General features: G+C 44.2%; 5 protein-coding genes and 1 pseudogene across 5 annotated transcripts; all 6 read right to left on the bottom strand.

Moving 5' to 3' along the window:
• Positions 1–622: 622 nt before the first annotated feature.
• Positions 623–3,592, bottom strand: LOC147603170 (putative pentatricopeptide repeat-containing protein At1g69350, mitochondrial). Its single transcript, XM_086797443.1, has 6 exons — positions 3,026–3,592; positions 2,022–2,754; positions 1,869–1,939; positions 1,137–1,255; positions 764–1,039; positions 623–722 (listed from the first exon to the last, which is right to left on the bottom strand). Exons 1-6 carry the CDS (start codon positions 3,590–3,592, stop codon positions 623–625), a joined length of 1,866 nt encoding a protein of 621 aa, XP_086653569.1.
• A 113-nt stretch (positions 3,593–3,705) lies between these two features.
• Positions 3,706–8,367, bottom strand: LOC147603169 (pentatricopeptide repeat-containing protein At4g13650-like). Its single transcript, XM_086797442.1, has 8 exons — positions 7,689–8,367; positions 7,536–7,606; positions 6,804–6,922; positions 6,431–6,706; positions 6,183–6,240; positions 5,893–5,970; positions 4,776–4,826; positions 3,706–4,629 (listed from the first exon to the last, which is right to left on the bottom strand). The coding sequence occupies exons 1-8, from the start codon at positions 8,365–8,367 to the stop codon at positions 3,706–3,708; spliced, it is 2,256 nt and encodes a 751-aa protein (XP_086653568.1).
• Positions 8,368–8,596: 229 nt separating this feature from the next.
• On the bottom strand, positions 8,597–9,259 carry LOC147603168 (pentatricopeptide repeat-containing protein At5g15300 pseudogene; annotated as a pseudogene).
• A 22-nt stretch (positions 9,260–9,281) lies between these two features.
• Positions 9,282–14,033, bottom strand: LOC147603167 (pentatricopeptide repeat-containing protein At4g13650-like). Its single transcript, XM_086797441.1, has 6 exons — positions 13,355–14,033; positions 13,202–13,272; positions 12,470–12,588; positions 12,097–12,372; positions 11,559–11,676; positions 9,282–10,295 (listed from the first exon to the last, which is right to left on the bottom strand). The coding sequence occupies exons 1-6, from the start codon at positions 14,031–14,033 to the stop codon at positions 9,282–9,284; spliced, it is 2,277 nt and encodes a 758-aa protein (XP_086653567.1).
• Positions 14,034–14,940: 907 nt separating this feature from the next.
• Positions 14,941–20,584, bottom strand: LOC147603166 (pentatricopeptide repeat-containing protein At2g39620-like). The gene is made up of 8 exons (XM_086797440.1): positions 20,018–20,584; positions 19,014–19,746; positions 18,861–18,931; positions 18,129–18,247; positions 17,756–18,031; positions 17,508–17,565; positions 17,218–17,295; positions 14,941–15,954 (listed from the first exon to the last, which is right to left on the bottom strand). The coding sequence occupies exons 1-8, from the start codon at positions 20,582–20,584 to the stop codon at positions 14,941–14,943; spliced, it is 2,916 nt and encodes a 971-aa protein (XP_086653566.1).
• A 113-nt stretch (positions 20,585–20,697) lies between these two features.
• On the bottom strand, positions 20,698–22,978 carry LOC147603165 (pentatricopeptide repeat-containing protein At4g18520, chloroplastic-like). Its single transcript, XM_086797439.1, has 2 exons — positions 22,886–22,978; positions 20,698–21,621 (listed from the first exon to the last, which is right to left on the bottom strand). The coding sequence occupies exons 1-2, from the start codon at positions 22,976–22,978 to the stop codon at positions 20,698–20,700; spliced, it is 1,017 nt and encodes a 338-aa protein (XP_086653565.1).
• Between the last annotated feature and the right edge of the window lie 3,167 nt (positions 22,979–26,145).

The following is a 26,145-nucleotide window of genomic DNA, read 5'->3' as shown; positions in this document are numbered from 1 at the left end:
TCACACATTTTCGTTATTACTACACACGTGGGCTCGTTTAAAGTTATTTAATACTCATGCCACTATTAACGATTCTCGTATTTGAGAGAGAGAGAGAGAGAGAGAGAGAGAGAGAGAGAGAGAGAGAGAGAGAGAGAGAGAGAGAGAGAGAGAGAGAGAGAGAGAGCATCCTCATTTTTCAGGAACCCACAGACAGAGAGAGATTCCAACGACAGACAAAAAGAGAGTCCAACATCCATGCCCACATAACCAGAAAGAAAATGGCAACAGGTAAGTTTGCTTGCTCTTCTCTCTCTCTCTCTCTCTCTCTCTCTCTCTCTCTCTCTCTCTCTCTCTCTTACACACACACACACACACACTCATATACGCTGTCGTGACGTGGACAGTGTCGCTGGGAAAGCGCGAGGCTTCTGGCTGTGAGAGTAAGTGGTTGAACTTCAAAGGGCACCACATTTATATAAACATCATCACAATAAAAACCCATGAGTAAAGAGAGCTCATAATCCCTTAAACACCTTAAACCATAGCCAACAGGCCCACAGAAACCTGTCACCTTCACTATTCACAGGCTTCCTAAAAAAGACATAGATGATCATGGTCTTCCTCAGCAACATACTTCCTTTCAAACAACACACAAAGCAGAACCATCATCTATATTCTCTTGTTTGATGAGGACTGAGGGAAGTGTTTCTACAGCTAACTTGGCAGCTGGCGGAGATCCCCTGTTAGAATCATTATTATGAATGAGCTGTTGGATGAATACCTGGAGGCCTTCTGCATCCAAGTAATCTCCTGGGTTCCCAACATAAGTGTCTCCTTAAAAAAAATACCATCAACATTACCAACAGGCATGTTTTGAGCTTCAAGCACTTCAGAGTCATGTCTGCGAACATGCAGATTATTTCCAGCATCATCATCCCCCTCTGCTGCCTCAGAGGGTGTAAAGTCATGATCTGCTTCACTATGTTCGACTTCATCCTCACCATCTGAGTAATTATTGAGACCCAGAAGCCCTCCCTGGACAGAGCCATCATACTGCCTGTAAAATTGATCTTGACTATCACCATAATGCTCTTCGGATCTTTCTTGAAGGCGATGGTTCATCCCTTGAAGAGCGAACTATGGATTGCATCAACCTGAGCATCCGCTGCAGCGACACATCGGCCTCCTCCGGCACCAAGACATCTGAAATCAGGCCTGGCATGGCTTCTCTTCTACCATGACGGCCTGCATCCTCCATAGCTGCCGCTATCTGCTGCAGCGCCCAAGACAAAACATACAGGGCTCTCCTCATCAACGAGGAGGCCCCCTTTACTGGTTACCTGCCGCCTCTCTGTCAGGCGATTCCCCTCTCTCCTCTTTTTCTACTCCCCGGTTTCTCCTCTGGGCGGCCCTTCTTCTGGATTTTTCGCCAGCTTCTAGGATACGTGCTGGCAGCCACCATATCTTCCACGTGGTCCACAAGTTGGCCACATTATATTGTATATTTTTCATTTATTTTCTTTTTTAAAGCTTCATAATGGCCACACAATACAATGGCTCCTCCTCTTCCTTGTATTTTTCCTGGACAAACTGCCGCCCACGCTTCCAGTACAAGAGCTGCCCATGCTTCCATACCACTTCAAACACAGCATACGAGTGCCCACTCCATACACCTTCATACAGCTTCCAATGCCACTATATCTGAGTGAATACCTTCCATATCTGTCCTTGCTGTTCAAGGCCCAGATTCCACATAAGTTGTTCCATGAACATGCTTTCACTGCATAGACGTGCCACAGCACGACATCGACCCCCTCTAAACCTGCACATGCTCCGGTATGTGCCACCAAGTTGCCATATAGGCTAATCTTCATTCAAATTTATACTGATTTGCCTTCATCTTTATCAAATTTTGGCACGTTATCTTCAGCTTTTTCATCCTCTGAACCCACATTTGCTGTACATGTTTATGAGGGCAGTCCCTAAAACAATGTTAGATTCAGATGCATTGCAAATAATATATTTATGTAGCTGTTTGCCTTCAGATAGGGCTGCACAGTTGGCGCATGCCGAAATCATGCTGATGAGTGTCACATCATCACGCTCCGACATATTTTCATAAACTCTGCATGCATGTGAAAATCGGCCACATTTCCCATACAAGTTAACGAGGGCAGTCTGGATGACAATATCCTGCTCAAAGGCACTTCCCATGATGCAAACGTGCATCTTCTTGCCTGTGGCTATGGCCACAGCACTGGCACATGCATCAAGGGCACTAACAAAGGTGACCAGATCTGGCATCAATCCATGCAACATCATGAGATCAAACAGGAAAAGTGCATGACTACCTTTCCCACATTGAGCATATGTAGCAATCATAGCAGTCCAAGAGACGGAATCATGGTGAGACATGCTGTTAGATTCTCTTTGAGCATACTCTAGCTGCCCACAATTGCCATACATGGTGATAAGAGCCGTACCCATTGCAACATCCATTTCAAATTCACTGCCATACATGCAAGCATGCATCCACATGCCTGCTTTGACGGTGGATTGGTGGGTAAGAGCGGTGAAGAGGCTAATGAAGATGAACTTGTAAGGCAAGAATCCTTGAAGCTGCATTTGCCCTACTAGGTGGAGGGCTTCAATGTGATGTCCATGCATAGCATGAGCTTTGATGGCGAAATTCCAAGCGAAGAGATCCAGCTGATGCATTCTGGCAAACAGGGAGTGCACCTCATCCAGGGCACCACACCTTCTTGTCCTAAACTGTCAAACAGTCTCTGAGCTTCCTCAAGAGATCCAAGTTTTGCAAGCATATCAATTAGCATGCTACTGACGCATGCATCCAAATCATAACCACTTTCGACAACATATCCATGAATGAAATTACCCCTATGATCAGTTGATGTACTGGCGCAAGCTTTCAGAATGCTTACTAAGGTCACAGTATTTGGTAAGAAACCTTGCTCTTGCATTTGCGCATACAGTGAAAAAGCCATTTCAATTTCCCCACGCTCAGCATTTTTTTAGTCTTTACCATCTGTGTATTCTCAAACATGTACACATCAGCATAGATGTTTGACAATAAAATAAATGTTGTAGCATGTGTTTCATTCATGCTCACCGCACGACCAAATGCTTGTGTACCAAGCTCTAAATTACCCCACTTTTGACAAGAAGATAACAAGGTGTTCCATACCGCAAGATCAAGTTGAAAAGGCACCTTCTCTAACATTACAACAGCCTCATCAAGTTGGCCTGCGCGACAGAGAAGATCAACCATGCAAGTATAGTGCTGAATAGTTGCATAAATGTGATGATTGTTGATCATATCCTCAAAACACTTCTGGCCCTTGTCCTTAAGACCTGCATGGCTGCATGCTGCAAGAACACTAAGAAATGTGACTTCATTTGGTTGAATGCCTTCCTTCATCATTCTTTCAAACAGATGAAATACAAGCTCAGTCTCTCCTTGGCAGGCACACCCTGCAATCAATGCATTCCATCTCACAAGGTCCCTTGTACATATTGCATTGAACAGCCTATGAGAATCCACCATGCTTCCACATTTGCCATACATGTCAATAAGTGCAGTTCTCAACATTGTATCAGAAGCTTCAAGCCCATTAGTTACGCAACTTTGAGCATGGACCTAGCTTGCCTTGGGAAAGGGCAGCTATACTTGAACATGCATTCAAGGCACTGATAAGAGTAACATTATTGGGCATTTGCCTCTCCTGTTGCATTTTGTTCAAAAAGTTCTGCTTGTCCATGTCCATGATCTCCATACCCTGCGATCAGTGCTGTCCATGAGACCACATCTCTAACCAAAAGCCCATCAAACACCTCCTGTGCTTCCACAAGCAGGCCACATTTGGCATACATGTCCAACAAGGTACTACCAACAAAAGTTTCTGATTCAAAACCCTCTTTTGCAATCTCAGCATGTACTTCTTGTCCCCTTTCTAGAGATCCTGTCCGGCTGCAAATTTTCAAACTGCCAACAAATGTGACAGCATTTGGGAGCACGCCCTCCATTTGCATCTGTTCCAAGCAGTGTAATGCTTCTCCATCAAGTCCACAGTCAGCATACCCCGAACTCAAAACAGTCCATGCAACTACATCTCGTGCTTCTAGCTCATCAAACACTTCATCTGCCTCAGCAAGTAAGCCACATTTTGAATACATCTCAACCAAACTATTGCCAACAAAAGTGTCTGATTCCAATCCCTCTCTGACAAGACCAGCATGTACTTCTTGGCCCTGTTTAACCCATTTCAGCCTAGCACAAGCTTTTAATAATGCCTGAAGAACATACTTGTTAAGTTGAGCACAATTGTGTTGCATTTGATGGAACAGTTCAAAGGCATGCTGATACTCTCTGCATTCGAGATAGCCTTCCAGAAGAGAAGGCCAGAAACACCCTTTCTGTTGTGCAAATCTACGAAAGACCTGCTCCGCATCCAGAGTTCTTCCGCATTCCACAAACATTGGGATAAGGTGATTTCTTAGTAGCCTATGAGCTTCCAGCCCATTGTAACACACGTGTAGATGAACACACTTTGCACATGAAGAATCTCTCCTTTTTCTGCATTTCTGCAAGATGGATGTTAAGCTTTCCACCGATGGCAGCTGCGCCATCTGCTCCAAAGAAGCCAATGTCTACTCTAAACTCAAAGTCTCCCAACCCTTGGCCTCTTGCACTTGTGCATCCATTTGCACTCTAGGAGTGGATCTAGATCCAAATGCTTGTGCATGGTTTGCTGGCTCCTCCTGAAAAGCAGAACTTGACCACGCTGGACCAGCACATATTTTCCCCCTTCCACCGATGCCCTGTACTGCTTCAAATCACCATGAACTTCTTTTCAAAGACTCTAACTGGTTGCAGCCATTAACTGGCACATAGTTTATTCATGTATTACAAATGAGCATTCCATGTGTACATATAATGCCATCATATATGGCTTCCCTGAACAACGAGTAAAGCTTTAATCTCCATGTTCATACACTCAATTCTACAGCATTCTGCATTGGCATTCCATTTAATCAGGATGACGCTTGGGAAATCCATATCCTTCTGATGTTTTGGGCTTTCTCTATGTCAAACCATTCATCCAAATCATCATTGCATACATTTAGCTCTGCTTTTCAAAGAGTTTCTTTCAGATATCCTGACAATCAGAGTACAAAGAAGTGTCCACCTTTCCGGCATTCATGAGTTCTTGAGCATTCTATCTGTTTTGCAACTTGTAGGGAAGACCTCAAGTCAATACAAGCTCCTCACCTTCCTCAGCTATCAGAAAGGTCGAGTGTCGTAAGCCCTTGAAGTGGCAAGAATGGATCAAGTCATTGCAAGCTCCTCTCCTTCCTCAGCTGTCGAGAAGGATGAGTGTCACAAGCCCTTGTTGCCATTCTACAGTTCTAAGAGAGAACTACAAGTCTATACAAGCTCCTTGCCACCCCCTTCTCCTGAGGTGAACAAGTGTCATAAGCCCTTGTAATCCTTCTTCTTCCCTAATAGTTTTATTATGGAAGACTACAAGTCCTATAAGCTCCTGGCTCTCTCTTTTCGAGAAATGCATCAGTGTCATAGGCCCCTATAGCCTTCTTTGCTTTGTCTGCCATTATTTTTACCTCCTTTGCATCCTTGTCATGCTTTAGAAGTTCTCCAAGCAGCTAAGATATAGCATCATTATAGTATATTTCCTTCATTTTTTGTACCTGCCTTTCAGAAAGCCCTGATTGTGTATCTATTTGCTCTAATTTTCCTCAAGCATCATCTTGATTTGTATGTCATCTTGCATGTATCCATACATTCCAGATATCATATCGTTTTTCATCCAGCATTCAAATCAGATAACATTACCTTTGTTTTCCCACTTCACCCAGCCTTCTTTCGACTACCTGTTGCTGTTGCATGTAGAGCACAAACGCCTGAAACATCTGCATGGTGTTGACGTCCGGACGAAATCCTTGCTGCTCCTGTTGATCACCCATGATTCCCCTTCTACTCTCACCCCAGCTGTTTCACGTCGGGTTCACCAAAGCTGTCGTGACGTGGACAGTGTCGCTGGGAAAGCGCGAGGCTTCTGGCTGTGAGAGTAAGTGGTTGAACTTCAAAGGGCACCACATTTATATAAACATCATCACAATAAAAACCCATGAGTAAAGAGAGCTCATAATCCCTTAAACACCTTAAACCATAGCCAACAGGCCCACAGAAACCTGTCACCTTCACTACTCACAGGCTTCCTAAAAAAGACATAGATGATCATGGTCTTCCTCAGCAACATACTTCCTTTCAAACAACACACAAAGCAGAACCATCATCTATATTCTCTTGTTTGATGAGGACTGAGGGAAGTGTTTCTACAGCTAACTTGGCAGCTGGCGGAGATCCCCTGTTAGAATCATTATTATGAATGAGCTGTTGGATGAATACCTGGAGGCCTTCTGCATCCAAGTAATCTCCTGGGTTCCCAACATAAGTGTCTCCTTAAAAAAAATACCATCAACATTACCAACAGGCATGTTTTGAGCTTCAAGCACTTCAGAGTCATGTCTGCGAACATGCAGATTATTTCCAGCATCATCATCCCCCTCTGCTGCCTCAGAGGGTGTAAAGTCATGATCTGCTTCACTATGTTCGACTTCATCCTCACCATCTGAGTAATTATTGAGACCCAGAAGCCCTCCCTGGACAGAGCCATCATACTGCCTGTAAAATTGATCTTGACTATCACCATAATGCTCTTCGGATCTTTCTTGAAGGCGATGGTTCATCCCTTGAAGAGCGAACTATGGATTGCATCAACCTGAGCATCCGCTGCAGCGACACATCGGCCTCCTCCGGCACCAAGACATCTGAAATCAGGCCTGGCATGGCTTCTCTTCTACCATGACGGCCTGCATCCTCCATAGCTGCCGCTATCTGCTGCAGCGCCCAAGACAAAACATACAGGGCTCTCCTCATCAACGAGGAGGCCCCCTTTACTGGTTACCTGCCGCCTCTCTGTCAGGCGATTCCCCTCTCTCCTCTTTTTCTACTCCCCGGTTTCTCCTCTGGGCGGCCCTTCTTCTGGATTTTTCGCCAGCTTCTAGGCTACGTGCTGGCAGCCACCATATCTTCCACGTGGTCCACAAGTTGGCCACATTATATTGTATATTTTTCATTTATTTTCTTTTTTAAAGCTTCATAATGGCCACACAATACAATGGCTCCTCCTCTTCCTTGTATTTTTCCTGGACAAACTGCCGCCCACGCTTCCAGTACAAGAGCTGCCCATGCTTCCATACCACTTCAAACACAGCATACGAGTGCCCACTCCATACACCTTCATACAGCTTCCAATGCCACTATATCTGAGTGAATACCTTCCATATCTGTCCTTGCTGTTCAAGGCCCAGATTCCACATAAGTTGTTCCATGAACATGCTTTCACTGCATAGACGTGCCACAGCACGACATCCACCCCCTCTAAACCTGCACATGCTCCGGTATGTGCCACCAAGTTGCCATATAGGCTAATCTTCATTCAAATTTATACTGATTTGCCTTCATCTTTATCAAATTTTGGCACGTTATCTTCAGCTTTTTCATCCTCTGAACCCACATTTGCTGTACATGTTTATGAGGGCAGTCCCTAAAACAATGTTAGATTCAGATGCATTGCAAATAATATATTTATGTAGCTGTTTACCTTCAGATAGGGCTGCACAGTTGGCGCATGCCGAAATCATGCTGATGAGTGTCACATCATCACGCTCCGACATATTTTCATAAACTCTGCACGCATGTGAAAATCGGCCACATTTCCCATACAAGTTAACGAGGGCAGTCTGGATGACAATATCCTGCTCAAAGGCACTTCCCATGATGCAAACGTGCATCTTCTTGCCTGTGGCTATGGCCACAGCACTGGCACATGCATCAAGGGCACTAACAAAGGTGACCAGATCTGGCATCAATCCATGCAACATCATGAGATCAAACAGGAAAAGTGCATGACTACCTTTCCCACATTGAGCATATGTAGCAATCATAGCAGTCCAAGAGATGGAATCATGGTGAGACATGCTGTTAGATTCTCTTTGAGCATACTCTAGCTGCCCACAATTGCCATACATGGTGATAAGAGCCGTACCCATTGCAACATCCATTTCAAATTCACTGCCATACATGCAAGCATGCATCCACATGCCTGCTTTGACGGTGGATTGGTGGGTAAGAGCGGTGAAGAGGCTAATGAAGATGAACTTGTAAGGCAAGAATCCTTGAAGCTGCATTTGCCCTACTAGGTGGAGGGCTTCAATGTGATGTCCATGCATAGCATGAGCTTTGATGGCGAAATTCCAAGCGAAGAGATCCAGCTGATGCATTCTGGCAAACAGGGAGTGCACCTCATCCAAGGCACCACACCTTCTTGTCCTAAACTGTCAAACAGTCTCTGAGCTTCCTCAAGAGACCCAAGTTTTGCAAGCATATCAATTAGCATGCTACTGACGCATGCATCCAAATCATAACCACTTTCGACAACATATCCATGAATGAAATTACCCCTATGATCAGCTGATGTACTGGCGCAAGCTCTTAGAATGCTTACTAAGGTCACAGTATTTGGTAAGAAACCTTGCTCTTGCATTTGCGCATACAGTGAAAAAGCCATTTCACTTTCCCCACGCTCAGCATTTTTTTAGTCTTTACCATCTGTGTATTCTCAAACATGTACACATCAGCATAGATGTTTGACAATAAAATAAATGTTGTAGCATGTGTTTCATTCATGCTCACCGCACGACCAAATGCTTGTGTACCAAGCTCTAAATTACCCCACTTTTGACAAGAAGATAACAAGGTGTTCCATACCGCAAGATCAAGTTGAAAAGGCACCTTCTCTAACATTACAACAGCCTCATCAAGTTGGCCTGCGCGACAGAGAAGATCAACCATGCAAGTATAGTGCTGAATAGTTGCATAAATGTGATGATTGTTGATCATATCCTCAAAACACTTCTGGCCCTTGTCCTTAAGACCTGCATGGCTGCATGCTGCAAGAACACTAAGAAATGTGACTTCATTTGGTTGAATGCCTTCCTTCATCATTCTTTCAAACAGATGAAATACAAGCTCAGTCTCTCCTTGGCAGGCACACCTTGCAATCAATGCATTCCATCTCACAAGGTCCCTTGTACATATTGCATTGAACAGCCTATGAGCATCCACCATGCTTCCACATTTGCCATACATGTCAATAAGTGCAGTTCTCAACATTGTATCAGAAGCTTCAAGCCCATTAGTTACGCAACTTTGAGCATGGACCTAGCTTGCCTTGGGAAAGGGCAGCTATACTTGAACATGCATTCAAGGCACTGATAAGAGTAACATTATTGGGCATTTGCCTCTCCTGTTGCATTTTGTTCAAAAAGTTCTGCTTGTCCATGTCCATGATCTCCATACCCTGCGTCAGTGCTGTCCATGAGACCACATCTCTAACCAAAAGCCCATCAAACACCTCCTGTGCTTCCACAAGCAGGCCACATTTGGCATACATGTCCAACAAGGTACTACCAACAAAAATTTCTGATTCAAAACCCTCTTTTGCAATCTCAGCATGTACTTCTTGTCCCCTTTCTAGAGATCCTGTCCGGCTGTAAATTTTCAAACTGCCAACAAATGTGACAGCATTTGGGAGCACGCCCTCCATTTGCATCTGCTCCAAGCAGTGTAATGCTTCTCCATCAAGTCCACAGTCAGCATACCCCGAACTCAAAACAGTCCATGCAACTACATCTCGTGCTTCTAGCTCATCAAACACTTCATCTGCCTCAGCAAGTAAGCCACATTTTGAATACATCTCAACCAAACTATTGCCAACAAAAGTGTCTGATTCCAATCCCTCTCTGACAAGACCAGCATGTACTTCTTGGCCCTGTTTAACCCATTTCAGCCTAGCACAAGCTTTTAATAATGCCTGAAGAACATACTTGTTAAGTTGAGCACAATTGTGTTGCATTTGATGGAACAGTTCAAAGGCATGCTGATACTCTCTGCATTCGAGATAGCCTTCCAGAAGAGAAGGCCAGAAACACCCTTTCTGTTGTGCAAATCTACGAAAGACCTGCTCTGCATCCAGAGTTCTTCCGCATTCCACAAACATTGGGATAAGGTGATTTCTTAGTAGCCTATGAGCTTCCAGCCCATTGTAACACACGTGTAGATGAACACACTTTGCACATGAAGAATCTCTCCTTTTTCTGCATTTCTGCAAGATGGATGTTAAGCTTTCCACCGATGGCAGCTGCGCCATCTGCTCCAAAGAAGCCAATGTCTACTCTAAACTCAAAGTCTCCCAACCCTTGGCCTCTTGCACTTGTGCATCCATTTGCACTCTAGGAGTGGATCTAGATCCAAATGCTTGTGCATGGTTTGCTGGCTCCTCCTGAAAAGCAGAACTCGACCACGCTGGACCAGCACATATTTTCCCCCTTCCACCGATGCCCTGTACTGCTTCAAATCACCATGAACTTCTTTTCAAAGACTCTAACTGGTTGCAGCCATTAACTGGCACATAGTTTATTCATGTATTACAAATGAGCATTCCATGTGTACATATAATGCCATCATATATGGCTTCCCTGAACAACGAGTAAAGCTTTAATCTCCATGTTCATACACTCAATTCTACAGCATTCTGCATTGGCATTCCATTTAATCAGGATGACGCTTGGGAAATCCATATCCTTCTGATGTTTTGGGCTTTCTCTATGTCAAACCATTCATCCAGATCATCATTGCATACATTTAGCTCTGCTTTTCAAAGAGTTTCTTTCAGATATCCTGACAATCAGAGTACAAAGAAGTGTCCACCTTTCCGGCATTCATGAGTTCTTGAGCATTCTATCTGTTTTGCAACTTGTAGGGAAGACCTCAAGTCAATACAAGCTCCTCACCTTCCTCAGCTATCAGAAAGGTCGAGTGTCGTAAGCCCTTGAAGTGGCAAGAATGGATCAAGTCATTGCAAGCTCCTCTCCTTCCTCAGCTGTCGAGAAGGATGAGTGTCACAAGCCCTTGTTGCCATTCTACAGTTCTAAGAGAGAACTACAAGTCTATACAAGCTCCTTGCCACCCCCTTCTCCTGAGGTGAACAAGTGTCATAAGCCCTTGTAATCCTTCTTCTTCCCTAATAGTTTTATTATGGAAGACTACAAGTCCTATAAGCTCCTGGCTCTCTCTTTTCGAGAAATGCATCAGTGTCATAGGCCCCTATAGCCTTCTTTGCTTTGTCTGCCATTATTTTTACCTCCTTTGCATCCTTGTCATGCTTTAGAAGTTCTCCAAGCAGCTAAGATATAGCATCATTATAGTATATTTCCTTCATTTTTTGTACCTGCCTTTCAGAAAGCCCTGATTGTGTATCTATTTGCTCTAATTTTCCTCAAGCATCATCTTGATTTGTATGTCATCTTGCATGTATCCATACATTCCAGATATCATATCGTTTTTCATCCAGCATTCAAATCAGATAACATTACCTTTGTTTTCCCACTTCACCCAGCCTTCTTTCGACTACCTGTTGCTGTTGCATGTAGAGCACAAACGCCTGAAACATCTGCATGGTGTTGACGTCCGGACGAAATCCTTGCTGCTCCTGTTGATCACCCATGATTCCCCTTCTACTCTCACCCCAGCTGTTTCACGTCGGGTTCACCAAAGCTGTCGTGACGTGGACAGTGTCGCTGGGAAAGCGCGAGGCTTCTGGCTGTGAGAGTAAGTGGTTGAACTTCAAAGGGCACCACATTTATATAAACATCATCACAATAAAAACCCATGAGTAAAGAGAGCTCATAATCCCTTAAACACCTTAAACCATAGCCAACAGGCCCACAGAAACCTGTCACCTTCACTATTCATAGGCTTCCTAAAAAAGACATAGATGATCATGGTCTTCCTCAGCAACATACTTCCTTTCAAACAACACACAAAGCAGAACCATCATCTATATTCTCTTGTTTGATGAGGACTGAGGGAAGTGTTTCTACAGCTAACTTGGCAGCTGGCGGAGATCCCCTGTTAGAATCATTATTATGAATGAGCTGTTGGATGAATACCTGGAGGCCTTCTGCATCCAAGTAATCTCCTGGGTTCCCAACATAAGTGTCTCCTTAAAAAAAATACCATCAACATTACCAACAGGCATGTTTTGAGCTTCAAGCACTTCAGAGTCATGTCTGCGAACATGCAGATTATTTCCAGCATCATCATCCCCCTCTGCTGCCTCAGAGGGTGTAAAGTCATGATCTGCTTCACTATGTTCGACTTCATCCTCACCATCTGAGTAATTATTGAGACCCAGAAGCCCTCCCTGGACAGAGCCATCATACTTCCTGTAAAATTGATCTTGACTATCACCATAATGCTCTTCGGATCTTTCTTGAAGGCGATGGTTCATCCCTTGAAGAGCGAACTATGGATTGCATCAACCTGAGCATCCGCTGCAACGACACATCGGCCTCCTCCGGCACCAAGACATCTGAAATCAGGCCTGGCATGGCTTCTCTTCTACCATGATGGCCTGCATCCTCCATAGCTGCCGCTATCTGCTGCAGCGCCCAAGACAAAACATACAGGGCTCTCCTCATCAACGAGGAGGCCCCCTTTACTGGTTACCTGCCGCCTCTCTGTCAGGCGATTCCCCTCTCTCCTCTTTTTCTACTCCCCGGTTTCTCCTCTGGGCGGCCCTTCTTCTGGATTTTTCGCCAGCTTCTAGGCTACGTGCTGGCAGCCACCATATCTTCCACGTGGTCCACAAGTTGGCCACATTATATTGTATATTTTTCATTTATTTTCTTTTTTAAAGCTTCATAATGGCCACACAATACAATGGCTCCTCCTCTTCCTTGTATTTTTCCTGGACAAACTGCCGCCCACGCTTCCAGTACAAGAGCTGCCCATGCTTCCATACCACTTCAAACACAGCATACGAGTGCCCACTCCATACACCTTCATACAGCTTCCAATGCCACTATATCTGAGTGAATACCTTCCATATCTGTCCTTGCTGTTCAAGGCCCAGATTCCACATAAGTTGTTCCATGAACATGCTTTCACTACATAGACGTGCCACAGCACGACATCCACCCCCTCTAAACCTGCACATGCTCCGGTATGTGCCACCAAGTTGCCATATAGGCTAATCTTCATTCAAATTTATACTGATTTGCCTTCATCTTTATCAAATTTTGGCACGTTATCTTCAGCTTTTTCATCCTCTGAACCCACATTTGCTGTACATGTTTATGAGGGCAGTCCCTAAAACAATGTTAGATTCAGATGCATTGCAAATAATATATTTATGTAGCTGTTTACCTTCAGATAGGGCTGCACAGTTGGCGCATGCCGAAATCATGCTGATGAGTGTCACATCATCACGCTCCGACATATTTTCATAAACTCTGCACGCATGTGAAAATCGGCCACATTTCCCATACAAGTTAACGAGGGCAGTCTGGATGACAATATCCTGCTCAAAGGCACTTCCCATGATGCAAACGTGCATCTTCTTGCCTGTGGCTATGGCCACAGCACTGGCACATGCATCAAGGGCACTAACAAAGGTGACCAGATCTGGCATCAATCCATGCAACATCATGAGATCAAACAGGAAAAGTGCATGACTACCTTTCCCACATTGAGCATATGTAGCAATCATAGCAGTCCAAGAGACGGAATCATGGTGAGACATGCTGTTAGATTCTCTTTGAGCATACTCTAGCTGCCCACAATTGCCATACATGGTGATAAGAGCCGTACCCATTGCAACATCCATTTCAAATTCACTGCCATACATGCAAGCATGCATCCACATGCCTGCTTTGACGATGGATTGGTGGGTAAGAGCGGTGAAGAGGCTAATGAAGATGAACTTGTAAGGCAAGAATCCTTGAAGCTGCATTTGCCCTACTAGGTGGAGGGCTTCAATGTGATGTCCATGCATAGCATGAGCTTTGATGGCGAAATTCCAAGCGAAGAGATCCAGCTGATGCATTCTGGCAAACAGGGAGTGCACCTCATCCAGGGCACCACACCTTCTTGTCCTAAATTGTCAAACAGTCTCTGAGCTTCCTCAAGAGACCCAAGTTTTGCAAGCATATCAATTAGCATGCTACTGACGCATGCATCCAAATCATAACCACTTTCGACAACATATCCATGAATGAAATTACCCCTATGATCAGCTGATGTACTGGCGCAAGCTCTTAGAATGCTTACTAAGGTCACAGTATTTGGTAAGAAACCTTGCTCTTGCATTTGCGCATACAGTGAAAAAGCCATTTCACTTTCCCCACGCTCAGCATTTTTTTAGTCTTTACCATCTGTGTATTCTCAAACATGTACACATCAGCATAGATGTTTGACAATAAAATAAATGTTGTAGCATGTGTTTCATTCATGCTCACCGCACGACCAAATGCTTGTGTACCAAGCTCTAAATTACCCCACTTTTAAGATAACAAGTGTTCCATACCGCAAGATCAAGTTGAAAAGGCACCTTCTCTAACATTACAACAGCCTCATCAAGTTGGCCTGCGCGACAGAGAAGATCAACCATGCAAGTATAGTGCTGAATAGTTGCATAAATGTGATGATTGTTGATCATATCCTCAAAACACTTCTGGCCCTTGTCCTTAAGACCTGCATGGCTGCATGCTGCAAGAACACTAAGAAATGTGACTTCATTTGGTTGAATGCCTTCCTTCATCATTCTTTCAAACAGATGAAATACAAGCTCAGTCTCTCCTTGGCAGGCACACCTTGCAATCAATGCATTCCATCTCACAAGGTCCCTTGTACATATTGCATTGAACAGCCTATGAGCATCCACCATGCTTCCACATTTGCCATACATGTCAATAAGTGCAGTTCTCAACATTGTATCAGAAGCTTCAAGCCCATTAGTTACGCAACTTTGAGCATGGACCTAGCTTGCCTTGGGAAAGGGCAGCTATACTTGAACATGCATTCAAGGCACTGATAAGAGTAACATTATTGGGCATTTGCCTCTCCTGTTGCATTTTGTTCAAAAAGTTCTGCTTGTCCATGTCCATGATCTCCATACCCTGCGTCAGTGCTGTCCATGAGACCACATCTCTAACCAAAAGCCCATCAAACACCTCCTGTGCTTCCACAAGCAGGCCACATTTGGCATACATGTCCAACAAGGTACTACCAACAAAAGTTTCTGATTCAAAACCCTCTTTTGCAATCTCAGCATGTACTTCTTGTCCCCTTTCTAGAGATCCTGTCCGGCTGCAAATTTTCAAACTGCCAACAAATGTGACAGCATTTGGGAGCACGCCCTCCATTTGCATCTGTTCCAAGCAGTGTAATGCTTCTCCATCAAGTCCACAGTCAGCATACCCCGAACTCAAAACAGTCCATGCAACTACATCTCGTGCTTCTAGCTCATCAAACACTTCATCTGCCTCAGCAAGTAAGCCACATTTTGAATACATCTCAACCAAACTATTGCCAACAAAAGTGTCTGATTCCAATCCCTCTCTGACAAGACCAGCATGTACTTCTTGGCCCTGTTTAACCCATTTCAGCCTAGCACAAGCTTTTAATAATGCCTGAAGAACATACTTGTTAAGTTGAGCACAATTGTGTTGCATTTGATGGAACAGTTCAAAGGCATGCTGATACTCTCTGCATTCGAGATAGCCTTCCAATAGAGAAGGCCAGAAACACCCTTTCTGTTGTGCAAATCTACGAAAGACCTGCTCTGCATCTAGAGTTCTTCCGCATTCCACAAACATTGGGATAAGGTGATTTCTTAGTAGCCTATGAGCTTCCAGCCCATTGTAACACACGTGTAGATGAACACACTTTGCACATGAAGAATCTCTCCTTTTTCTGCATTTCTGCAAGATGGATGTTAAGCTTTCCACCGATGGCAGCTGCGCCATCTGCTCCAAAGAAGCCAATGTCTACTCTAAACTCAAAGTCTCCCAACCCTTGGCCTCTTGCACTTGTGCATCCATTTGCACTCTAGGAGTGGATCTAGATCCAAATGCTTGTGCATGGTTTGCTGGCTCCTCCTGAAAAGCAGAACTCGACCACGCTGGACCAGCACATATTTTCCCCCTTCCACCGATGCCCTGTACTGCTTCAAATCACCATGAACTTCTTTTCAAAGACTCTAACTGGTTGCAGCCATTAACTGGCACATAGTTTATTCATGTATTACAAATGAGCATTCCATGTGTACATATAATGCCATCATATATGGCTTCCCTGAACAACGAGTAAAGCTTTAATCTCCATGTTCATACACTCAATTCTACAGCATTCTGCATTGGCATTCCATTTAATCAGGATGACGCTTGGGAAATCCATATCCTTCTGATGTTTTGGGCTTTCTCTATGTCAAACCATTCATCCAGATCATCATTGCATACATTTAGCTCTGCTTTTCAAAGAGTTTCTTTCAGATATCCTGACAATCAGAGTACAAAGAAGTGTCCACCTTTCCGGCATTCATGAGTTCTTGAGCATTCTATCTGTTTTGCAACTTGTAGGGAAGACCTCAAGTCAATACAAGCTCCTCACCTTCCTCAGCTATCAGAAAGGTCGAGTGTCGTAAGCCCTTGAAGTGGCAAGAATGGATCAAGTCATTGCAAGCTCCTCTCCTTCCTCAGCTGTCGAGAAGGATGAGTGTCACAAGCCCTTGTTGCCATTCTACAGTTCTAAGAGAGAACTACAAGTCTATACAAGCTCCTTGCCACCCCCTTCTCCTGAGGTGAACAAGTGTCATAAGCCCTTGTAATCCTTCTTCTTCCCTAATAGTTTTATTATGGAAGACTACAAGTCCTATAAGCTCCTGGCTCTCTCTTTTCGAGAAATGCATCAGTGTCATAGGCCCCTATAGCCTTCTTTGCTTTGTCTGCCATTATTTTTACCTCCTTTGCATCCTTGTCATGCTTTAGAAGTTCTCCAAGCAGCTAAGATATAGCATCATTATAGTATATTTCCTTCATTTTTTGTACCTGCCTTTCAGAAAGCCCTGATTGTGTATCTATTTGCTCTAATTTTCCTCAAGCATCATCTTGATTTGTATGTCATCTTGCATGTATCCATACATTCCAGATATCATATCGTTTTTCATCCAGCATTCAAATCAGATAACATTACCTTTGTTTTCCCACTTCACCCAGCCTTCTTTCGACTACCTGTTGCTGTTGCATGTAGAGCACAAACGCCTGAAACATCTGCATGGTGTTGACGTCCGGACGAAATCCTTGCTGCTCCTGTTGATCACCCATGATTCCCCTTCTACTCTCACCCCAGCTGTTTCACGTCGGGTTCACCAAAGCTGTCGTGACGTGGACAGTGTCGCTGGGAAAGCGCGAGGCTTCTGGCTGTGAGAGTAAGTGGTTGAACTTCAAAGGGCACCACATTTATATAAACATCATCACAATAAAAACCCATGAGTAAAGAGAGCTCATAATCCCTTAAACACCTTAAACCATAGCCAACAGGCCCACAGAAACCTGTCACCTTCACTATTCACAGGCTTCCTAAAAAAGACATAGATGATCATGGTCTTCCTCAGCAACATACTTCCTTTCAAACAACACACAAAGCAGAACCATCATCTATATTCTCTTGTTTGATGAGGACTGAGGGAAGTGTTTCTACAGCTAACTTGGCAGCTGGCGGAGATCCCCTGTTAGAATCATTATTATGAATGAGCTGTTGGATGAATACCTGGAGGCCTTCTGCATCCAAGTAATCTCCTGGGTTCCCAACATAAGTGTCTCCTTAAAAAAAATACCATCAACATTACCAACAGGCATGTTTTGAGCTTCAAGCACTTCAGAGTCATGTCTGCGAACATGCAGATTATTTCCAGCATCATCATCCCCCTCTGCTGCCTCAGAGGGTGTAAAGTCATGATCTGCTTCACTATGTTCGACTTCATCCTCACCATCTGAGTAATTATTGAGACCCAGAAGCCCTCCCTGGACAGAGCCATCATACTGCCTGTAAAATTGATCTTGACTATCACCATAATGCTCTTCGGATCTTTCTTGAAGGCGATGGTTCATCCCTTGAAGAGCGAACTATGGATTGCATCAACCTGAGCATCCGCTGCAGCGACACATCGGCCTCCTCCGGCACCAAGACATCTGAAATCAGGCCTGGCATGGCTTCTCTTCTACCATGACGGCCTGCATCCTCCATAGCTGCCGCTATCTGCTGCAGCGCCCAAGACAAAACATACAGGGCTCTCCTCATCAACAAGGAGGCCCCCTTTACTGGTTACCTGCCGCCTCTCTGTCAGGCGATTCCCCTCTCTCCTCTTTTTCTACTCCCCGGTTTCTCCTCTGGGCGGCCCTTCTTCTGGATTTTTCGCCAGCTTCTAGGCTACGTGCTGGCAGCCACCATATCTTCCACGTGGTCCACAAGTTGGCCACATTATATTGTATATTTTTCATTTATTTTCTTTTTTAAAGCTTCATAATGGCCACACAATACAATGGCTCCTCCTCTTCCTTGTATTTTTCCTGGACAAACTGCCGCCCACGCTTCCAGTACAAGAGCTGCCCATGCTTCCATACCACTTCAAACACAGCATACGAGTGCCCACTCCATACACCTTCATACAGCTTCCAATGCCACTATATCTGAGTGAATACCTTCCATATCTGTCCTTGCTGTTCAAGGCCCAGATTCCACATAAGTTGTTCCATGAACATGCTTTCACTACATAGACGTGCCACAGCACGACATCCACCCCCTCTAAACCTGCACATGCTCCGGTATGTGCCACCAAGTTGCCATATAGGCTAATCTTCATTCAAATTTATACTGATTTGCCTTCATCTTTATCAAATTTTGGCACGTTATCTTCAGCTTTTTCATCCTCTGAACCCACATTTGCTGTACATGTTTATGAGGGCAGTCCCTAAAACAATGTTAGATTCAGATGCATTGCAAATAATATATTTATGTAGCTGTTTGCCTTCAGATAGGGCTGCACAGTTGGCGCATGCCGAAATCATGCTGATGAGTGTCACATCATCACGCTCCGACATATTTTCATAAACTCTGCACGCATGTGAAAATCGGCCACATTTCCCATACAAGTTAACGAGGGCAGTCTGGATGACAATATCCTGCTCAAAGGCACTTCCCATGATGCAAACGTGCATCTTCTTGCCTGTGGCTATGGCCACAGCACTGGCACATGCATCAAGGGCACTAACAAAGGTGACCAGATCTGGCATCAATCCATGCAACATCATGAGATCAAATAGGAAAAGTGCATGACTACCTTTCCCACATTGAGCATATGTAGCAATCATAGCAGTCCAAGAGACGGAATCATGGTGAGACATGCTGTTAGATTCTCTTTGAGCATACTCTAGCTGCCCACAATTGCCATACATGGTGATAAGAGCCGTACCCATTGCAACATCCATTTCAAATTCACTGCCATACATGCAAGCATGCATCCACATGCCTGCTTTGACGGTGGATTGGTGGGTAAGAGCGGTGAAGAGGCTAATGAAGATGAACTTGTAAGGCAAGAATCCTTGAAGCTGCATTTGCCCTACTAGGTGGAGGGCTTCAATGTGATGTCCATGCATAGCATGAGCTTTGATGGCGAAATTCCAAGCGAAGAGATCCAGCTGATGCATTTTGGCAAACAGGGAGTGCACCTCATCCAGGGCACCACACCTTCTTGTCCTAAACTGTCAAACAGTCTCTGAGCTTCCTCAAGAGACCCAAGTTTTGCAAGCATATCAATTAGCATGCTACTGACGCATGCATCCAAATCATAACCACTTTCGACAACATATCCATGAATGAAATTACCCCTATGATCAGCTGATGTACTGGCGCAAGCTTTCAGAATGCTTACTAAGGTCACAGTATTTGGTAAGAAACCTTGCTCTTGCATTTGCGCATACAGTGAAAAAGCCATTTCAATTTCCCCACGCTCAGCATTTTTTTAGTCTTTACCATCTGTGTATTCTCAAACATGTACACATCAGCATAGATGTTTGACAATAAAATAAATGTTGTAGCATGTGTTTCATTCATGCTCACCGCACGACCAAATGCTTGTGTACCAAGCTCTAAATTACCCCACTTTTGACAAGAAGATAACAAGGTGTTCCATACCGCAAGATCAAGTTGAAAAGGCACCTTCTCTAACATTACAACAGCCTCATCAAGTTGGCCTGTGCGACAGAGAAGATCAACCATGCAAGTATAGTGCTGAATAGTTGCATAAATGTGATAATTGTTGATCATATCCTCAAAACACTTCTGGCCCTTGTCCTTAAGACCTGCATGGCTGCATGCTGCAAGAACACTAAGAAATGTGACTTCATTTGGTTGAATGTCTTCCTTCATCATTCTTTCAAACAGATGAAATACAAGCTCAGTCTCTCCTTGGCAGGCACACCCTGCAATCAATGCATTCCATCTCACAAGGTCCCTTGTACATATTGCATTGAACAGCCTATGAGCATCCACCATGCTTCCACATTTGCCATACATGTCAATAAGTGCAGTTCTCAACATTGTATCAGAAGCTTCAAGCCCATTAGTTACGCAACTTTGAGCATGGACCTAGCTTGCCTTGGGAAAGGGCAGCTATACTTGAACATGCATTCAAGGCACTGATAAGAGTAACATTATTGGGCATTTGCCTCTCCTGTTGCATTTTGTTCAAAAAGTTCTGCTTGTCCATGTCCATGATCTCCATACCCTGCGATCAGTGCTGTCCATGAGACCACATCTCTAACCAAAAGCCCATCAAACACCTCCTGTGCTTCCACAAGCAGGCCACATTTGGCATACATGTCCAACAAGGTACTACCAACAAAAGTTTCTGATTCAAAACCCTCTTTTGCAATCTCAGCATGTACTTCTTGTCCCCTTTCTAGAGATCCTGTCCGGCTGCAAATTTTCAAACTGCCAACAAATGTGACAGCATTTGGGAGCACGCCCTCCATTTGCATCTGTTCCAAGCAGTGTAATGCTTCTCCATCAAGTCCACAGTCAGCATACCCCGAACTCAAAACAGTCCACGCAACTACATCTCGTGCTTCTAGCTCATCAAACACTTCATCTGCCTCAGCAAGTAAGCCACATTTTGAATACATCTCAACCAAACTATTGCCAACAAAAGTGTCTGATTCCAATCCCTCTTTGACAAGACCAGCATGTACTTCTTGGCCCTGTTTAACCCATTTCAGCCTAGCACAAGCTTTTAATAATGCCTGAAGAACATACTTGTTAAGTTGAGCACAATTGTGTTGCATTTGATGGAACAGTTCAAAGGCATGCTGATACTCTCTGCATTCGAGATAGCCTTCCAGAAGAGAAGGCCAGAAACACCCTTTCTGTTGTGCAAATCTACGAAAGACCTGCTCCGCATCCAGAGTTCTTCCGCATTCCACAAACATTGGGATAAGGTGATTTCTTAGTAGCCTATGAGCTTCCAGCCCATTGTAACACACGTGTAGATGAACACACTTTGCACATGAAGAATCTCTCCTTTTTCTGCATTTCTGCAAGATGGATGTTAAGCTTTCCACCGATGGCAGCTGCGCCATCTGCTCCAAAGAAGCCAATGTCTACTCTAAACTCAAAGTCTCCCAACCCTTGGCCTCTTGCACTTGTGCATCCATTTGCACTCTAGGAGTGGATCTAGATCCAAATGCTTGTGCATGGTTTGCTGGCTCCTCCTGAAAAGCAGAACTCGACCACGCTGGACCAGCACATATTTTCCCCCTTCCACCGATGCCCTGTACTGCTTCAAATCACCATGAACTTCTTTTCAAAGACTCTTAACTGGTTGCAGCCATTAACTGGCACATAGTTTATTCATGTATTACAAATGAGCATTCCATGTGTACATATAATGCCATCATATATGGCTTCCCTGAACAACGAGTAAAGCTTTAATCTCCATGTTCATACACTCAATTCTACAGCATTTTGCATTGGCATTCCATTTAATCAGGATGACGCTTGGGAAATCCATATCCTTCTGATGTTTTGGGCTTTCTCTATGTCAAACCATTCATCCAGATCATCATTGCATACATTTAGCTCTGCTTTTCAAAGAGTTTCTTTCAGATATCCTGACAATCAGAGTACAAAGAAGTGTCCACCTTTCCGGCATTCATGAGTTCTTGAGCATTCTATCTGTTTTGCAACTTGTAGGGAAGACCTCAAGTCAATACAAGCTCCTCACCTTCCTCAGCTATCAGAAAGGTCGAGTGTCGTAAGCCCTTGAAGTGGCAAGAATGGATCAAGTCATTGCAAGCTCCTCTCCTTCCTCAGCTGTCGAGAAGGATGAGTGTCACAAGCCCTTGTTGCCATTCTACAGTTCTAAGAGAGAACTACAAGTCTATACAAGCTCCTTGCCACCCCCTTCTCCTGAGGTGAACAAGTGTCATAAGCCCTTGTAATCCTTCTTCTTCCCTAATAGTTTTATTATGGAAGACTACAAGTCCTATAAGCTCCTGGCTCTCTCTTTTCGAGAAATGCATCAGTGTCATAGGCCCCTATAGCCTTCTTTGCTTTGTCTGCCATTATTTTTACCTCCTTTGCATCCTTGTCATGCTTTAGAAGTTCTCCAAGCAGCTAAGATATAGCATCATTATAGTATATTTCCTTCATTTTTTGTACCTGCCTTTTAGAAAGCCCTGATTGTGTATCTATTTGCTCTAATTTTCCTCAAGCATCATCTTGATTTGTATGTCATCTTGCATGTATCCATACATTCCAGATATCATATCGTTTTTCATCCAGCATTCAAATCAGATAACATTACCTTTGTTTTCCCACTTCATCCAGCCTTCTTTCGACTACCTGTTGCTGTTGCATGTAGAGCACAAACGCCTGAAACATCTGCATGGTGTTGACGTCCGGACGAAATCCTTGCTGCTCCTGTTGATCACCCATGATTCCCCTTCTACTCTCACCCCAGCTGTTTCACGTCGGGTTCACCAAAGCTGTCGTGACGTGGACAGTGTCGCTGGGAAAGCGCGAGGCTTCTGGCTGTGAGAGTAAGTGGTTGAACTTCAAAGGGCACCACATTTATATAAACATCATCACAATAAAAACCCATGAGTAAAGAGAGCTCATAATCCCTTAAACACCTTAAACCATAGCCAACAGGCCCACAGAAACCTGTCACCTTCACTATTCATAGGCTTCCTAAAAAAGACATAGATGATCATGGTCTTCCTCAGCAACATACTTCCTTTCAAACAACACACAAAGCAGAACCATCATCTATATTCTCTTGTTTGATGAGGACTGAGGGAAGTGTTTCTACAGCTAACTTGGCAGCTGGCGGAGATCCCCTGTTAGAATCATTATTATGAATGAGCTGTTGGATGAATACCTGGAGGCCTTCTGCATCCAAGTAATCTCCTGGGTTCCCAACATAAGTGTCTCCTTAAAAAAAATACCATCAACATTACCAACAGGCATGTTTTAAGCTTCAAGCACTTCAGAGTCATGTCTGCGAACATGCAGATTATTTCCAGCATCATCATCCCCCTCTGCTGCCTCAGAGGGTGTAAAGTCATGATCTGCTTCACTATGTTCGACTTCATCCTCACCATCTGAGTAATTATTGAGACCCAGAAGCCCTCCCTGGACAGAGCCATCATACTGCCTGTAAAATTGATCTTGACTATCACCATAATGCTCTTCGGATCTTTCTTGAAGGCGATGGTTCATCCCTTGAAGAGCGAACTATGGATTGCATCAACCTGAGCATCCGCTGCAGCGACACATCGGCCTCCTCCGGCACCAAGACATCTGAAATCAGGCCTGGCATGGCTTCTCTTCTACCATGACGGCCTGCATCCTCCATAGCTGCCGCTATCTGCTGCAGCGCCCAAAACAAAACATACAGGGCTCTCCTCATCAACGAGGAGGCCCCCTTTACTGGTTACCTGCCGCCTCTCTGTCAGGCGATTCCCCTCTCTCCTCTTTTTCTACTCCCCGGTTTCTCCTCTGGGCGGCCCTTCTTCTGGATTTTTTGCCAGCTTCTAGGCTACGTGCTGGCAGCCACCATATCTTCCACGTGGTCCACAAGTTGGCCACATTATATTGTATATTTTTTATTTATTTTCTTTTTTAAAGCTTCATAATGGCCACACAATACAATGGCTCCTCCTCTTCCTTGTATTTTTCCTGGACAAACTGCCGCCCACGCTTCCAGTACAAGAGCTGCCCATGCTTCCATACCACTTCAAACACAGCATACGAGTGCCCACTCCATACACCTTCATACAGCTTCCAATGCCACTATATCTGAGTGAATACCTTCCATATCTGTCCTTGCTGTTCAGTTGTTCCATGAACATGCTTTCACTGCATAGACGTGCCACAGCACGACAACACAGACACACGGACATGCATGCACAGAGACAGACACAATCTTTCACACACACACACACACACACACTCAGATACCCAGACACACAGACATGCATGCACAAACAGACACAATCTTTCACACACACACACACACACACACACACACACACACACACATGGACACACAGACATGCAGGAACAGATAGACACAATCTATTTCTCTCTCTCTCTCTCCCTCTCTCTCTCTCTCTCTCTCTCACACACACACACACACACACACACACACACACACACACACACACACACAGAACGAACTGTATACAACACAGACACACACATACAGTACACTCACAAAGAGAGAGAGAGAGAGAGAGAGAGAGAGAGAGAGAGAGAGAGAGAGAAGTTTGTGTAGTTGCGCATGATATGGCTCTTGTAAGGGTACTGGAGGTGCTTTATCGCGCCAAATTGCACACACATAAAAACACATACATATACACTTATATAACATCCACACACACACACACACACACACACACACACACACACACACACACACACACACACACACACAAACACACAACCATATACAACACAGACACACACATACAGTACACCCACAACTAGAGAGAGAGAGAGAGAGAGAGAGAGAGAGAGAGAGAGAGAGAGAGAGAGAGAGAGAGAGAGAGAGAGAGAGTAATAGAAAGAGATTTAGAGACAGTTAGAGAGAGATAGATAAATATTTAGGGAGTTAGTCTCAGAGAAAGAAAGAGTGAGAGATAGAGATAAAGTGTTAGAGAAAGTAATTTAGAAAGAGTTAGAGAAAGAGTGTGTGCAATTTGTGCATTTTGGCGTGATATGGCTCCTGTAATGATAATGGAGGTGCTTTATCACACCAAATTGCGCACACATACATCCATACATATACACTTATATCACACACATACACACACACACACACACACACACACACACATACAGTACACCCACACACACACAGAGAGAGAGAGAGAGAGAGAGAGAGAGAGAGAGAGAGAGAGAGAGAGAGAGGGAGGGAGAGAAAAAGAAATTTGTAAGTTTGGCGCGATATAGTCCTTGTAGGGTTAATGGATTTTCTTTATCGCGCGCCAAATTGTACAAATACAATAAGTGGTGGCTCTCCTTTTCTAATTCATGCCAGTGTCTTACTTCTCAGAAAAAAGAAAGCTTAAGCAGGGAGTCACAGCGCTGGATCCTGAGTTTAGTGCTGCGAGTAGGAGCGACATGCAAATGAAGTCTACAAAGCTGTTGATGAGCACAAAGAAAAGATCTATTGACTTCACCACCACTGACGACCCTACAGAAGTTATGGCAAGGATAGATGAGCCACAGCTTGTGAGAGGACAGACAAAAGATCAAGGGTTTCCAACTGTGGAGCTGGGAGAATCAAGTTACCCCGCTTACTTCGTAAAAGATCATAGTGATGAAGAACCCCATTCACAAAACCAAGATGCGGAGGCAGATGAACAGGAGAAAGCAGGTGTTCTTAGTCTAGTGTCCCTTTCTAAGTGACCTGTACTCGCTCCAGAGTCTCTCTATTAAGAGGGATTTCGATTTCTTAAATGGAGGCTATTGAAGAGATGCCGAAGAGGAAGAAGTAGAAGAAGAAGAAGCAACGTCTTAGCACTGACATGAAGGAAGAGAAGGAAGAATTTTTTGAGAGCAATGATCTAGCTCTGATTGATGAGAAACTCTTCAAT

Source organism: Cibotium barometz, chromosome 65 (genome assembly GCF_041138505.1).
Source record: "Cibotium barometz isolate CiBa-2024 chromosome 65, ASM4113850v1, whole genome shotgun sequence".
NCBI classification, from domain to species: domain Eukaryota; kingdom Viridiplantae; phylum Streptophyta; class Polypodiopsida; order Cyatheales; family Cibotiaceae; genus Cibotium; species Cibotium barometz.
The sequence above is the reverse complement of the archived record's forward strand: the minus strand, read 5'-3'. Positions and strand labels throughout refer to the sequence as shown.